The sequence below is a fragment of the Balaenoptera borealis genome (assembly GCF_965194805.1).
Source record: "Balaenoptera borealis genome assembly, chromosome: 12".
NCBI lineage: Eukaryota > Metazoa > Chordata > Mammalia > Artiodactyla > Balaenopteridae > Balaenoptera > Balaenoptera borealis.
This window is the reverse complement of record NC_138869.1, coordinates 31,486,486-31,503,533: the sequence shown is the minus strand read 5'-3', so window position 1 is coordinate 31,503,533 and position 17,048 is coordinate 31,486,486. Positions and strand designations below refer to the sequence as shown.

The window sequence follows — 17,048 nt, the reverse complement described above, 5'->3', positions numbered from 1 at the left end:
TTGTGCAATTTTTTGTTCTAGTTCTGTGAAAAATGCCATTGGTTGTTTGATAGGGATTGCATTGAATCTGTAGATTGCTTTGGGTAGTATACTCATTTTCACAATATTGATTCTTCCAGTCCAAGAACATGATCTATCTCTCCATCTGTTTGTATCATCTTTAATGTCTTTCATCAGTGTCTTATAGTTTTCTGCATACAGGTCTTTTGTCTCCTTAGGTAGGTTTATTCCTAGGTATTTTATTCTTTTTGTTGCAGTGGTAAATGGGAGTGTTTCCTTAATTTCTCTTTCAGATTTTTTATCATTAGTGTATAGGAATGCCAGAGATTTCTGTGCATTAATTTTGTATCCTGCTACTTTACCAGATTCATTGATTAGCTCTAGTAGTTTTCTGATAGCATCTTTAGGATTCCGTATGTATAGTATCATGTCATCTGCAAACAGTGACAGATTTACTTCTTCTTTTCTGATTTGGAAAGCTTTTATTTCTTCTTCTTCTCTGATTGCTGTGGCTAAAACTTCCAAAACTATGTTGAATAATAGTGGTGAGATTGGGCAACCTTGTCTTGTTCCTGATCTTAGTGGAAATGGTTTCAGTTTTTCACCATTGAGGACAATGTTGGCTGTGGGTTTGTCATATATGGCCTTTATTATGTTGAGGAAAGTTCCCTCTATGCCTACTTTCTGGAAGGTTTTTATCATAAATGGGTGTTGAATTTTGTCAAAAGCTTTTTCTGCATCTATTCAGATGATCATATGGTTTTTCTCCTTCAATTTGTTAATATGGTTTATCACATTGATTGATTTGCGTATTTTGAAGAATCCTTGCATTCCTGGGATAAACCCCACTTGATCATGGTGTATGATCCTTTTAATGTGCTGTTGGATTCTGTTTGCGAGTATTTTGTTGAGGATTTTTGCATCTATGTTCATCAGTGATATTGGCCTGTAGTTTTCTTTCTTTGTGACATCTTTGTCTGGTTTTGGTATCAGGGTGATGGTGGCCTCGTAGAATGAGTTTGGGAGTGTTCCTTCCTCTGCTATACTTTGGAAGAGTTTGAAAAGGATAGGTGTTAGCTCTTCTCTAAATGTTTGATAGAATTCGCCTGTGAAGCCATCTGGTCCTGGGCTTTTGTTTGTTGGAAGATTTTTAATCACAGTCTCAATTTCAGTGCTTGTGATTGGTCTGTTTATACTTTCTATTTCTTCCTGGTTCAGTCTTGGAAGGTTGTGATTTTCTAAGAATCTGTCCATTTCTTCCAGGTTGTCCATTTTATTGGCATATAGTTGCTTGTAGTAATCTCTCATGATCCTTTGTATTTCTGCAGTGTCAGTTGTTACTTCTCCTTTTTCATTTCTAATTCTGTTGATTTGAGTCTTCTCCCTTTTTTTTTTTGATGAGTCTGGCTAATGGTTTATCAATTTTGTTTATCTTCTCAAAAAACCAGCTTGTAGTTTTACTGATCTTTGCTATCATTTCCTTCATTTCTTTTTCATTTATTTCTGATCTGATCTTTATGATTTCTTTCCTTTTGCTAACTTTGGGGTTTTTCTGTTCTTCTTTCTCGAATTGCTTTAGGTGTAAGGTTAGCTTGTTTATTTGAGATGTTTCTTGTTTCTTGAGGTAGGATTATATTGCTATAAACTTCCCTCTTAGAACTGCTTTTGCTGCATCCCATAGGTTTTGGGTCGTCGTGTTTTCATTGTCATTTGTTTCTAGGTATTTTTTGATTTCTTTAGTGATATCTTGGTTATTTAGTAGTGTATTGTTTAGCCTCCATGTGTCTGTATTTTTTACAGATATTTTCCCTGTAATTGATATCTAGTCTCATAGCGTGTGGTCAGAAAAGATAGTTGATATGATTTCAATTTTCTTAAATTTACTTTGTGACCCAAGATATGATCTATCCTGGAGAATGTTCTGTGCACACTTGAGAAGAAAGTGTATTCTGTTGTTTTTGGATGGAATGTCCTATAAATATCAGTTAAGTCCATCTTGTTTAATGTATCATTTAAAGCTTGTGTTTCCTTATTTATTTTCATTTTGGATCTGTCCATTGGTGAAAGTGGGGTGTTAAAGTCCCCTAGTATGATTGTGTTACTGTTGATTTCCCCTTTTATTGCTGTTAGCATTTGCCTTATGTATTGAGGTGCTCCAGTGTTGGGTGCATAAATATTTACAATTGTTATATCTTCTTCTTGGATTGATCTCTTGATCATTATGTAGTGTCCTCTTTGTCTCTTGTAATAGTCTTTATTTTAAAGTCTTATTTTGTCTGATATGAGAATTGGTACTCCAACTTTCCTTTGATTTACATTTGCATGGAATATCTTTTTCCATCCCCTCACTTTCAGTCTGTATGTGTCCCTAGATCTGAAGTGGGTCTCTTGTAGACAGCATATATACGGGTCTTGTTTTTGTATCCCTTCAGCCAGTCTTCGTCTTTTGGTTGGAGCATTTAATCCATTTACATTTAAGGTAGATATCGATATGTATGTTCCTATTACCATTTTCTTAATTGTTTGGGGTTTGTTATTGTAGGTCTTTTCCTTCTCTTGTGTTTCCTGCCTAGAGAGGTTCCTTTAGCATTTGTTATAAAGCTGGTTTGGTGGTGGTGAATTCTCTTAGCTTTTGCTTGTCTGTAAAGGTTTTAATTACTCCATTGAATCTGAATGAGATCCTTGCTGGGTAGAGTAACCTTGGTTGTAGGTTTTTCCCTTTCATCACTTTAAATATGTCCTGCCACTCCCTTCTGGCTTACAGAGTTTCTGCTGAAAGATCAGCTGTTAACCTTATGGGGATTCCCTTGTATGTTATTTGTTGTTTTTCCCTTGCTGCTTTTAATATTTTTTCTTTGTGTTTAATTTTTGATAGTTTGATTAATATGTGTCTTGGCGCATTTCTCCTTGGATTTATCCTGTATGGGACTCTCTGTGCTTCCTGGACTTGGGTGGCTATTTCCCTTCCCATGTTAGGGAAGTTTTCAACTATAATCTCTTCAAATATTTTCTCAGTCCCTTTCTTTTTCTCTTCTTCTTCTGGGACCCCTATAATTTGAATGTTGATTAGTTTAATGTTGTACCAGAGGTCTCTGAGACTGTCCTCAATTCTTTTCATTCTTTTTTCTTTATTCTGCTCTGTGGTAGTTATTTGCACTGTTTTATCTTCCAGGTCACTTATCCGTTCTTCTGCCTCAGTTATTCTGCTATTTATCCCTTCCAGAGAATTTTAAATTTCATTTATTGTGTTGTTCATCATTGTTTGTTTGCTCTCTAGTTCTACGTCCTTGTTAAACGTTTCTTGTATTTTCTCCATTCTATTTCCAAGATTTTGGATCACCTTTACTATCATTACTCTGAATTCTTTTTCAGGTAGACTGCCTATTTCCTCTTCATTTGTTTGGTCTGGTGGGTTTTTACCTTGCTCCTTCATCTGCTGTTTCTATGTCTTCTCATTTTGCTTAACTTACTGTGTTTGGGGTCTTCTTTTCACAGACTGCAGGTTCATAGTTCCCGTTGTTTTTGGTGTCTCCCCCCAGTGGCTAAGGTTGGTTCAGTGGGTTGTGTAGGCTTCCTGGTGGAGGGGACTGGTGCCTGTGTTCTGGTGGATGAGGCTGGATCTTGTCTTTGTGGTGGGCAGGTCCACGTCTGGTGTTGTGTTTTGGGGTGTCTGTGACCTTATTATGATTTTAGGCAGCCTCTCTGCTAATGGGTGGGGTTGTGTTCCTGTCTTGCTAGTTGTTTTGCGTAGGGTGTCCAGCACTGTAGCTTGCTGGTTGTTGAGTGGAGCTGGGTCTTAGCATTGAGATGGAGATCTCTGGAAGAGCTTTTGCTGTTTAATATTACATGGATCCACGATGTCTCTGGTGGACGAATATCCTGAACTCAGCTCTCCCACCTCAGAGGCACAGGCCTGACACCCGGCCAGAGCACCAAGACCCTGTCAGCCACGTGGCTCAGAAGAAAAGGGAGAAAAAAAGAAAGAAAGAAAGAGAAAAATAAAATAAAGTTATTAAAATAAAAATTTATTAAAAATAAAGAAAAAATTTTAAAGTAATAAAAAAGAAAGAAGAGAGCAACCAAACCAAAAAACAAATCCACCAGTGATAACAAGCGCTAAAAAACTATACTAAAAAAAAAAAAAAAAAGACAGAACCTTAGGACAAATGGTAAAAGCAAAACTATACAGAGAAAATCACACAAAGTCCACCTCCTCAATTTGGGATGATTCGTTGTCTATTCAGGTATTCCACAGATGCAGGGTACATCAAGTTGATTGTGGAGATTTAATCCACTGCTCCTGAGGCTGCTGGGAGAGATTTCCCTTTCTCTTGTTTGTTTGCACAGCTCCCGGGGTTCAGCTTTGGATTTGGCCCCGCCTCTGCGTGTAGGTCGCCTGAGGGCATCTGTTCTTCGCTCAGACAGGACGGGGTTAAAGGAGCAGCTGATTTGGGGGCTCTGGCTCACTCAGGCCAGGGGGAGGGAGGGGTACGGATGTGGGGCGAGCCTGCGGTGGCAGAGGCCAGCGTGACGTTGCACCAGCCTGAGGCGCCGTGCGTTCTCCCGGGGAAATTGTCCCTGGATCACGGGACCCTGGCAGTGGCGGGCTGCACAGGCTCCCAGGAGGGGCGGTGTGGAGAGTGACCTGTGCTCGCACACAGGCTTCTTGGTGGCGGCAGCAGCAGCCTTAGCGTCTCATGCCCATCTCTGGTGTCCGCGCTGGTAGCCGCGGCTCGCGCCCATCTCTGGAGCTCGTTTAGGTGGTGCTCTGAATCCCTTCTCCTCACGCACCCCAAAACAATGGTCTCTTGCCTCTTTGGCAGCTCCAGACTTTTTCCCAGACTCCCTCCCAGCTAGCTGTGGCGCACTAGCCCCCTTCAGGCTTTGTTCACGCAGCCAAGGTTGGTGATATCTTTACCTTCCATTAACACCAGGGGTGATAGAGGTTTCTAATACCTAAAGACAGTTTTTTAAGAGCAAAGTTCCCATTTCCCATTTCTTACCTCAGCATAAAAGACCTTAACAAGCCCAGATATCATTGTGTGTAACCTTTCCCTATGGAACGTGCCCCCAGTGAGGCCTGATGGTGGGGTTTGTCTGTGATAGGTGGGAGGGGGGAATCGGTGGAACTCTTGGTGGCCATTTGAAAGTATTGTCTGCTACACCTGTTCTCTTTTGTTTTTTGTCCATTTAGAGGGTGTAACAAAATAAAGTCCAAGGGCTTTCCCAGACGTTTCCATGAAGTGCCTTCTTCTGGGGAGAGAGGAGAGAAGGGGAGCAGGTGAGGGGCAGTCAAGCTTAAGGTGGGGGGGGGGGGGTGTCTCTTTGGCCGGGGCTGGCTTGCTGGATTTTTGTTCTGTTGCCATGGGGATTAAAGCCCTCTAGATAGCACGGTGCTGAAACTCACCTGTTCTACCCCAGCTCCCAAAAGTATGACTTGCAAATACCAATGCAGCTTGCAGGTAGCTGGTAGCAACTAAATTTATGTCCTGTGTGTGCTTGCTTTGCTTGATTTTGCCATTTGGGGGGATGTTTTTTGTTTCTAGGATGGGGGTGTGTTCTGTGTTTATGTGTCTGTATGTCTGTTGCATCCATTTTCTTTCTGAAATTTCAGGTGTTTGCATGTTTGAGAGCTTTAAAAAAACAGTTTATGCATGCATTTAGCCTTATAAGTGAAAAATATCTTGTAGAAACCTAAATTTATAGAAGAGTTAAAGAAGACAACTAGGAAGGGAAGAAAAAAGTAAATGGGGTTACATCATGTGATTTTCCATAAGAAGGCTAAAATTTAAAAAAATAAAGTTCTAGATAGCTTGAATACTTGAAAAAATTATTATCCTGGAAAGATTTATAATAAACCTTTAGAAGTTGGGATTATGTAATTTTAATCACCACACATGAGCCCTTGATAATACTTCTGTAAGGCTTATCTAGGCAAACTCTGCTTAATATGGTAATTAATACTTTAATATTAAATGGCCAATTCGGATAATTCACTAATTAATATTTTGTTGTGAGTAGTCCTTTATTACTTTCAATGAACCAATTTATTGAATTTACATTAGAATTTTTACATGGAATTATTTGTCTCCATTGGTTGTGGGTAAATCCGATTATTAGATGAAATTGTAGATATCTACCCACTATAATCAGGGATACCTATGAGACGTATACCTATCCTAAGACGGTATAGTATAAGAATTATGGAAGATGAATGAGAAATTCTATGATCCATCTTCTTTTAAGGTCAACGGTGCAATTTTGGCCTTTTAGAGAAAGGCAGTAACTGCTGACTCTGGTAATGTAATTATTCTTTCTATGATCTCTTTTTACTTATTGAAGTGTTCAATTTTGAATCACATTTTCAACACTCCAAGGGTAAAAACTGAAAGAGAAACCCCTCTGTACAAGCTTTCGATTCAAAGATCTAATCTTAAGAGGGAGACCTTGAACATCAATTAAATGCCTAACTTTTATGCCCAGTTCATTATAAATATAATGTGGTTTTGACTGTAACACTTTTAAAAGCCAGCATTACCTCATGGATGGCACAAAGATAAATGCTCTTCCAATTTCTAAGTCCTTTCCAGAAATGATGCCATAGCCAAGTGGACTGTTAGACTGTTACTAAGTCTAATTTTTGTACTTGGCCCCAAATGTGGGCGTGTGCTCGTTAGAGATATATTTCAGATCCTGAGAGGCTATGTTTTGTTATAAAGCACTTCAGTCCCTCTGGTATCTTCTGTACTTCTGAGTGCCAGAAGCTTGGGGGAAGCACAGTTTTATGTAGGTCTAGAAGTTGAGAACTATCTTGGGAAACTACAAGTATTTATAGAATTCACCTACTTGTGAATCATGTCTTTGACTTTACTTTTTTTTAATAGAATAGCAACTAAGACAGACCTTGGCTCAGGGAGTTGTGAGCTCTCACTGCAGCTCTACCTCTTCCTGGCTCTGTGACCTTGAGTTACTTCCCGAAGCCCTCTGAGCCTCAACTGACTCATCTAGAAAATGGGTCTAGTGATCGTTCCTTGTCGCGGGGCTGTGAAGAGTAAATGAGGTAATAGGTGTAAAATGCTTAGTGCGTGAAATGTGTTACCCCATTAGAAGATGAGGGAACCGGGGCTCTGAGAAGTTACTTGTCGGGGCCACCCTGCTCAGGTGGCCGAGTGGGGACTGCCTCCCCTGTGGTCTGAGTGCTTAGCGGCGCCGCTTCTCCTCACTGCCCCACGTGCTGTGCTGACTACTCCATGGTGAAGCTATGGGCCTGGTAAAGACCTGTTCTCAAGTCTCCGCTCTTCCTTCTTCTGGCTACCCTGCCATACTCTCCCCCTCCAGAGCCTGCCATTCCTCACTCCTCCTGAGGGTTCTGTGTCCTGAAGACCTCCAGCCAGCCCACTTTCCCCTCCCATCCCCCTGCTCTATCCCCAGGAGCTTTGGTGGAGCCCCCTGACCCAGTTGCATCCTCTGCTGCTCCATAAGAAGCCTTCCAGGGGACAGGGGGCCCTGCTTCTCTTGGCCCCTTTGTCTAACCTCACTCTTCTTTGGTTTCTGAGTTTTGAGTCATCATTAGAAAATCTTTCCCCATTCTGAGGTTACTTTTTTTTAGCTACTTTTATAGCTTCAAATTTTAATGTGAAATTCTTAAATCATTTGGAATTTAACCTGGTTGATAGTGTGATGTCTGAATCAACTTTTTTTTTTTTCCCAGATGGTCCCAGGTATTTAAAAAGTACTGCAATCTGGGGCTGTTTAGTGAAGAAGCACGTAATACCTCACTAGATCCTTAAAATAAGACTCTTACAGCAAAAGCCTGACTGACTTAGTTCAGTCAGTATGTTAATGAAATAAGTAGTTGCCAAAGGTTTTTACCAGACCATTTTATGATACAGATACTGAATCATGTGTGCAATAAGTAAAATGTGAATCTCCTTGTCCTGGCTCCTGCCCAAAATAAGTTGGACCATTCTGTCCCCGTTAACCCTCCCAGGCAGTGGGGAATTGTGTCAGGGCTCTAAAACAGCGGCAAGATAAGGTGAAGAGTTCCTGAAGCCTCAGTCCAGAAATGGAGAACATTCCAGGCCAGGGTCCTAACTAAACGGGAGATGACTTCAAAGCCTTCTTTCTGGGTAACAGCTGGGAGTGTTGGCAAGGACTGTTCAGAGCTCGTTTCCTTAAAACCAGCTGGAACATACAAACTGCCCTGTTCAGGTTCTCAGTCTTATCAAAATGTGGTTTATGAAGTGACCTTTTCCTCTGTTATCTCCTGGAAAGCATTACCAGTACTTCATGGTGTCTGCAAGGGCTTCTTGGCAAACTTAATATCTAGCCAGGAGGTATGTTGCCTTGAGACCACTGATGTAGATATAATTTGTTAATTTTCTCCCACCGTCCTAAGATGTTAATTGCAGGCAGTTTGTATCCTCCAGTAAAATTCTCACTGCAGAAGTCAGATTTTTGTCACTTCCAGCTGTAACGAGACTTGAACGGCACATCCCTCCTACCCATGTGAGATCCAAAATATTTCAAAACATTTTCTCCTCATTTAATACCTCTTTGCTGTGTCACACCCCCCGCCACTCAGCTTCAACATAATTTTGTTCGCTTTTCTCTTCCCTTCCTCCCATCATCTCCTCCTCACACCTGACAAGCCCCACTGATCCAGGTTATGACAACCATCTGTCCCAGGATTTCCAAGATAGCCCTGATGTGAATTATGCCATTAGGTTATCCCCACAAGGACACTGGTATTTGTCAGATCCCGTGTCTCTCTGACGGTTTGGAGAATATGCAAATGAGAAACACAGCCCTCAGTTCTTTTTTCTAGAAGATCCCCTCCTAAAAAGATACTCCAAGTATAAACTGAGTTTTACAAACAGAGTCATTTAACATGAAGTGAAGGAAACTTAACCGCAAGTGAGTGGTTGCAATGTGAAACCCCTCAGCTCAGAACTTACACTGGGCTCTTTTCCAAGCGGGACCCCCGCATTATTTCTAGCAGACCCTCCTCTTTGAGGAAAAGCCCATCAACGCCCACAGACTTTTCCTTCTCTTGTTGTCTTTGTCAGTTCCATTTCTTGAAACATTTTGCCCTAATATATCAATCCATGTCTTTTTAACACAGCCCTCAGTCATCTTCCTGGAAGGCATGCGAACGTGTTCCCACTTTCTATTTATAAGTGGCTCTTATTCATACACGGTTTACTACAACAGCTCCATTTACAAAAGTAAATACTAACGTGATTTCTGTACTCGACAGCGTGAGAATGAACGGGATTATTAGCAGGCGTGCCGCCGTAAATTTAGATGAGGGCAGTATACAAATCAGTTACGATTACTTAATTAATATTCAACAGCAGCTCAGCCAATGGCCCGTTCTAGCCTGCAATTAGCATTTTGAGCTGCACGCCCCTGACGAACTCCTTGTCACTCCGATGTGATTATAAAACCATTGAGCTCAATTTGAAGACAGTGACTTGGCTCCTAATCCCTGTATATCAATGTTTGGTTATTTTGTAATCCCGGGTTTTTCACAGGAGTCTAGAAATCGCGTTGTGATCCTGCTCTCGCCCCGGCCCCGTCAGTCATACTGATGCTAAGGGCAGTGTTAGTACAAGCCGAGGACCCTGGATGACAACAGGGTGACATCTCAAGCTTGCCAAAGGGATGCCCATTTTGACCCAGACTTCTAGAGACCTCAGAAACCCCCTCTCCTGTAAGCGGGTCTGGATTTCTGCCTTCGGAGGAGCCGTACGGAGTGGAATTCCACACATTTCCAATATTCAGTCTTCCTAGACTGGAGGTCGGCACTTAGCTTTTGAAAAGCATCGGTCACCTAAATTATTCCCAGCTTCCTGTTCGAGGGGCAGAAAGAGGTCTAAGTAAGAAAATTGTTAGGACACGTCAGAGGTTATCTAAGCAGGTACCTGGGAAAACAGGAGCAGCAGAAAGGAAAGCCTTTCTGCAGAAGTTTGCTCTCACTGGGTGTTCTGCCTTAAGATGTGTCAGATTCCTGGAAAGAAATGAGAGGCAAGGAAGGGAGAGTCTGGAGGGTTCCTGCTTATCTTTGTAGTTTGCTGCATTTTGTTTGAATAGGAAGCCTCTGTAACTTGAGTCTATTTATTAAGTTATAAAGCACTGCCAGAGTAGCTGGGTGTGTGTGTGTGTGTGTGTGTGTGTGTATGTGTGTGTGTATTTCATTCGTCCAAAGAGCCAATTAAACACACCAGCCTGTCCTGTGCTGGCAGCATGTGTGTTTCGGTGGGGAGCTCTGGGAATTGGCATTGATGGCTTACTGATCTCAGTTGGTATCTACTGCATCCTGACTAGAAGATGTACTTTGACATGGGCTGTGCTTTCTCAAGAGTAGAATTTTTGATTTTTGAAAAAGTCTCTCTTCAAAATATATGCCTTATTTGAAAGAATGAAAAGTTATTTTTAGAAATTTCAGTCCGAGACCCCTTGTTCATGACTGTAAGCTTTAAGTGTCTGTGGGTTTTCAGAAGCCAGGCTGATGCGTACATGCCCATTCCTGCCACGAGGCCTTCAGACACTGGGTGGGTCTGGAGCACAGGTAGTGGGGTGTGGTCTTGAGACCAGGGAGCTGCTAGCCAGGATCCACTTCTGATCAACTACTGGTGAGGATATAGTACATTATCCTCTTCACTTCTAGTCAGGCCTTTCTTAGAAATCTTAAACTATGAGCCCATGTTGGTTTTCTAAAAAGGGATGAAGGAATGGAGAGTAATATAGAAGGCTTGTTTCCATTTTGCTACTTAGAACTTCCTGTGAGATACACATAGTTGACCATCTTTGGTCAAGAACCAGAAGCATTTATTTGGCTTGTGTGCCGGGGCTGTGTCATATGAAACATGCATACCGTTAAATGGTAGACTCTCATTCAAGGTGAGAGATGCTTAGTCTGTGAGAGGCATAGGAGAAGTGGGACCCAGAGACTCACATCTCCCATTTCATTTTCGTTCTGGCCCAGATTCCCCTCAAGTTGAACGGAGGAAAAGTATCTCCTGCAAACTGGGATGTCTTTTTCTTGCATCCACCTGGGAGCGTTCAGTGAACGTGTGATGGCACTCTATCGTGGTACTTGCTTCATGGGCCGGGGAGGGGGAGTTTAGAAAGCCATCTAACTCGGTGGTTTTCAAATTTGTTCAAGTGGCAGGACGCCTGGAATTCAGGACATCAGAACATCATGAACTGCTTGATAGTAAAGTTAGTATCGACAACTTCAATTCCTTCATAGAAACTAAAATTTATTTTGCTGGCAGACAGGTAGAGCCATAAAGCCACAAAGGTGGCTTAAAAGGTGGCTTTAGGAGGAAAAACTTTAGTTTGAGAAATCTGAGTTTCTTTTGTGCTCTGAGACTTTCGTTCCATACAGTGGGAGAACACTTGGCTCCAACTTGGAGAGTTCCATCCTATTTCTGAGAAACTTATGTCATAACAGAAACAAAGCAGAAGACCTTTCATGTTTTTATTCAAGTATATGCAATACAGTTTTTCTTTCTGTGTTTGAGTATGTTAACGTCCTTGAATTCTATTTTTTTTAACTTTTTTTTTTTTTTTTTTTTTTTTGCCTGCGCCGTGCGGCATGAGGGATCTTAGTTCCCTGACCAGGGATCAAACCCATCCCCCTGCATTGGGAGCACAGAGTCTTAACCACTGGACCACCAGGGACGTCCCCATCCTTGAATTCTTAATACTGTTTCCTATCTCATAGGGGACCCTTTAAAATCTAGAGTCTTCTCTGGGCATTTTTAAGGTGCCTGCCATTCAAGATTGTTTTATTTTGTTAGGGCTTTCCTAGAGTGCTGGAGACTCTCGGGAACCGTTTTTCTCTATTTTAAAAGCTGCCCAAACCAAAGAGATACGTGCCACTGGGTGATAACCAGTGCGTGATTGAAACTTCAGTGGGGTGCGCGTGTGTGCGTGCATGGGTTGGTGGGGGGCGCTGACTGACTTCAGGACCCTCCAAAACTAAGGTGGACTTAAATTCCTAAATTGGGAAACTCAGAGAGTCAGGAAAATACATGCTCAAAGGTAGATGAGGCAAAGTAAAAGATAACTAATTTGGATCATTACTAAGCCAGTCAGGGTCAATGAAAAAAAAAAAAGATCTGTTCTCAGTTCCTTAAAGCATATATATAGGGGTAGGGGTGGGCAGAGAAAAAGGAAAGAAAGAAAGAAGGTGGCAAGAGGTGAAAACAGAATTTATGGTGGGAACCCATCAGACTGTAATTTGTAGTGAAACTTGAAAATGTATTTTTTTATTCCAAACATGATCTACTTTATTGTTTTCCCTTTTTAAGGTACTGGCATAAACAAATGCTCACTGTGAAGAAATAATTTTAGAAAATGGCTCTTGATGATCCTAGAATCTTTTTCATTCAATGAGGGGTTTTAGAGTCAGTTATTTAAAAGTGAATTGGACCTAGATAGAACGTTGAAATTGCATGCTCGGTGACACACTTGGGCATTTTCAGAAATTGTATCTCCATTTTCCTGAGCTCAGAATTAGAGACAAGACTACCTCTTCGAACACATCACAGTTGAGACATTAAGAGGCATTAAAACTTCCATTTTCTTTTGCTCTTCTCCAAAATCACTGCCTTTACATTTTTATTCCTGGATACTGCTGAAGGTAAAAAAAAAAAAAAAAACGCTCTCATGAGATTTCTCTGAGATGAGCAAGTTAAATAAAATGTCATGTGATAACGACTCTGAACCAGCCCCTTTTCTTAGATTTTAAACTCACAGTGTAGAATTTGTACCCACTGAGTGTTCATCCCCGTGTGGTCACTGGTAGTGAAAAGGTGACCACAGATGAGCACCGTAGTCAGTCCCTCGCCCAAAGTAGACCCCCAGTCAATAGTTATTCAAGAAATAATAAGTTAAATATCAAACAATGTGGTGCATCCATGAAGTGGAAGAGACATTAATGTGAGATGTCAGTTCATATTTGTTATCAAGGAGATACATATAATATGACCTCATCTTGATCTGCCTGTCTGTATTTGGGTGAGATTACATCAGTAGCCCCTGATGGATCTCCTTGCTCCGTTCTTGCTGCTCTGTACTCTGTTCATCACATAGCAGCCGAAGTGAGCGCTTCAAAGGAGATGAGTCAGACCGTTCCAGTCCGTGGATTAAAGCCCTCCGTTGGCTTTCCATCGCTCACAGATGCCAGTGGAGCTTGTGGCCTTCGACCTGGCATGACCTGGCTCTTGCCCACCTCTCTGGGTCCACTTCTTTCCCTGCTCTTAACTTTGGCTTCCTTTCAGTTCCTGCAGTGAATGAGCTTACTCTGTTCCAAGACTCTTTTAACCAGCTCCTGGATCTGCCCAGAATGGTCTTCCCCTATACCCTCCCACGACTGGTCCTCCTCAGTCAGCTCTCAGCTCTGATGCCGCCTCCTGGTGAGGTCCCTTCCTTCACCTCCCCGCATCAGTTATCACCACCTCATCCTGTTTTATTTTCTTCATAGCTCTTGACTATTTGAAATTGTTTACTTGTTTGTTGTTGATTTCCCCAAGAGAATATAAACTGCCATGAGGGCAGGGACCTCGTCTGTCTTGTTTATGTTCTGCTCCCAGCCCCTCACTGTCAATGATAAAGGAACAGTCAATAAGTGAGGAAAAGTGTGGAAGGATATACCCCAAAATATTAATAGTGAAGATTACTAAGAGAAGGATGAGGGTAACTTTAATTGTTTTTTCTTTTTGTTCATTTGTATTTATTTCCCAATTTTTCTGCAGAGATTGTGAATTACGTACGCACACAGTTCTTTCTAAATTACTCAAATGTTTAGCCAGGCTTAAGGAGGTGTTTTTAAGGCTTCCAGCCATAAGAATGCGTTATATGCATGCTCCTTGCTGTGTAGTGGGTGCTGAGTAAATGTTCAGTGGGTCCACTGAAACCTTTATTCTAAGGGAAGACATTTGCCCCCAAGTTCTGTAGTTGGGTGCCCACCCGAGTCCGTGGGTGGGAGGAAAGCCCGCGTGACCTGCATCGAGGTGCAGATGCAGGGAGCTGTGTCTCCGGGTTTCTGACTTTCATCCCAGTGCTGTGCTCCTCTCTGGCAATCACAGAGTCCTTTTGCTCCAGGGAGAATCCATTATAAACAGCTGCACGTGGGGCACTAGCGTGTGATGTGCTTCGGTACACACTGCTTTTTTCAAAGAGAATGTGGAGCCTCTCGCCTTACATGGAACTGAGAGTCTGGGTGAACTGTCTGCCTGTCTTCTGCCAGAAAAAGAACCTACCATGTCGTTTATCCTTTCCAAGTCACTTGACGTTAACAGTCACTTGGCCGGTACTGATTCTTTTTACTAATGCTTTATATCTTAGAAATTTAACAGGTAGAGTAATTGTGGTCTTCAAATAGTTATTTCTTTGTTGTTGTTGTTGTGGGGTGTCTTTTTTTGCGCTTTTTTCCTTCTTCACTTAGTTAAAGTCTGAGCCGGCAAACTGTGTGCCATTTGTTTCAGCGTCATATAGCACTAAATACTTCAGTGGTCCAGTATCTTAACAAAAGTAGATTTTCCTTAGCTATGACGCTGGGTGGTTAGGGTTCTAGCTAGTTTGTGAAGTCCATATCCTATGTGTTTTAACTCTACTGTTATATTCTGGAAATCTGTGCAAATTGGGGGCAGGGGCGTAGGGGGAAGAATCCAAGAAGAGAAAACTTGCTGACGAGCTTAGAAACAGAAAGAAGCTATTACCTCAAACACCAAAATCATGGGGTTTTTTCACGTGGATTTGCATCATTTCACATTCAGTAGAAGATTCCATTACTACCACAGCCCTAAAATACCTTGTACGTTGCATGTCCATGTAGCGTAAGTCAGGCTGACTGTTCCTTCCAAATTTAGGTAGAGGCAGCTAGACAGTGAGTGATGAAAACATGTTCTATTATTTATACTACAAATGCCAGGCAATTCATAGAAAAAAATCATTGTTCAGAGCACTGCGAGAGCAGTCCCGTGGGATGTGCCCAGAGTGGGAGTGATTTATATTCAGGATCCCCTGATGGTAGGGAGCAGCTATCCAGACCGCTTCTAGAGCCATGCCCGGGTGTACAGTTGGGTAGAGCCGCTTTCCATCCGAAAATAGGCACTGCTTAAAGGAAAACACTTCACACTGTGACACGCGATCGTTTCTGATTGTGCGTGGTTCTGATCGCTCCGTGTAAAGCTGAGGAGGAATAATCCGTAGGACCTGGAGGCCTCCTCACTTCCACCAAGATCTCCTGTGCTCTCTAGAGTTCCATGATTTTTCTGATCCACCCCCCCCCCCAACCCCCTTTTCTTTGGCTTCATAGCAACAAGGTACACCCAACAGAATCATCCCTGGGTACTTCTGATTCGATGAGCAATGACAGTTCCGAAGAAAAGTTGACTTAATTCCAGTGGTGGGAATACGCCCCCCGAAAAAGCAAAGCTGCAGTGGGTGTAAATGGGGCCTGGTGAGAGATGCCGGAGGAGTGGAATGGGTCCCAGGGACACGGAGCACCAGAAGGTTGCCGCCTGCTTGGCTCAAAGGCCCAGCAGTGGGGCCAGCTATTGTGAAGCCCCTCTGCCAGACGAACAGGGACCCTTCTCTGGTCACAATAGCCATTCACGCTGAGCAGCCTCATTAAATATTCAGCCTGTGCTTCCGGCAGCTCATTAGGGCCGCAATGAGCAGTGACGTGGCTGCAGGATAGCCGAGGGCCTGCCGGCCGGCAGCAATAGGCAGAGGCTGAGTGAGCTGCCGATGGCTTTTCTTTTCACTGCCCGTCCTGTGATGACCAGTGTTTGCTCCCTGCTTTGTCTCAAGTCCAGGTAAAAACAAAACAGAAGCCCCAACAAGCAGCTGACACTTGAAGCCTTCGGCTCCTTGTTTCCCATGCTGTCTGGCCAGGGCCTGGGATTTTGAGTGCCTGCCCCCTGGAAGCCCTCTGACCCCCTTCAAGAGCTGTCTGGGGCTCCGAGGGCCTTCGCTGAGCGCTAACAATGTGCTGCTATTGTGTGCTTGGGCTGTTTGATGACTGCGTTTGGGAGGGTTTGAGGTGTGCTTTGAACTTGGCGCTAGGGGTTTAGAATAGCAAATTCTTCCTCTGGAACAGGTTGAATTTGGGAATATTGTGGGCTAAGACTAGCAGTTTGTACAGCAGGTTTACACAGTCCGTGCCAACTTTTCATGTTTCTGAGTGGTTCATTACTAAGTTTTTTCCCTTTTAACTCTGAGGATGGGTGGGTATGGTATAATAAAAAATGGATATTCTTCAGCTATTTGGGGTTCTTCCAATTGGCTGGATATTGTCCTTCTTGTATCTTGTTACTTTCCCATGGGTCTGCACTCAGTGCTGGGTGAAATTTAAAGCTGGGAGAATCTGAAAGAAGAATTGAAAGATGGTGAACTCAGACAAAGTGTATTTCTCTTCTCTCACTGTTTGCATGTTTTTCTGTTTCCTGTACAGAAAATGTTTTCAGACAGCTCATTTCTATGTGGAAGATAGCAGTTCACCTCGGGTGGTCCCCAATGAAAGTATTCCTATCATTCCTATTCCGGGTAAGTAAGACACGACTCCTATTTCCAGTGGGCTATGTTTTTCTCTTTTGTTCTCAGTGTTATGTGACAGCCATGACAAAATATTATTTTTATAACCTTTTCAAGCTTGCCCAGTCTACTAGAGCCTTAACTAAGGGTAACTTAATGAAATCTATACTCCTTTACATATCTGCCATGTAATGAAATCATCTTTCAGGGGAACAAATAACTATGAGTTCATATAGTGTAGATTCACAAGAGGGAAGGGAAGAAACAGTAGAAAAAAGGGGGAAACGTACTTAACGTATTTGCAACCTACTTGGACTAAATTTCGTTCTGATAGGTAATTTGTGCTTGCTTTTTTAAAAAAAAAATCACAATTTGAAATACTGGGGTTTTTTGTGTTTTTTTTTTTAAGATTTCTACTAAGATTCCTTACTCTGAAAATATTGATTACCTTAGTGCTGGAAGTTTTGGTTCTTAGGCTGTTTGTGTGGAGATCT

The 17,048-nt window shown here is 42.3% G+C and overlaps 1 protein-coding gene across 6 annotated transcripts in view; it reads left to right on the top strand.

The window, feature by feature from the left end:
- Positions 1-17,048, top strand: part of PTPRG (protein tyrosine phosphatase receptor type G) — a 718,755-nt gene that overhangs the window by 644,162 nt on the left and 57,545 nt on the right. For 4 of the 6 annotated variants that reach the window (XM_082344647.1, XM_082344646.1, XM_082344645.1 and 1 more), the window contains exons 14-15: positions 5,195-5,281; positions 16,475-16,566. In XM_082344647.1, the coding sequence (XP_082200773.1) occupies positions 5,195-5,281; positions 16,475-16,566 (179 nt within the window). The remainder of the gene's footprint in view (positions 1-5,194; positions 5,282-16,474; positions 16,567-17,048) is intronic. The other 2 variants (XM_082344649.1, XM_082344648.1) reach the window with 1 other exon arrangement.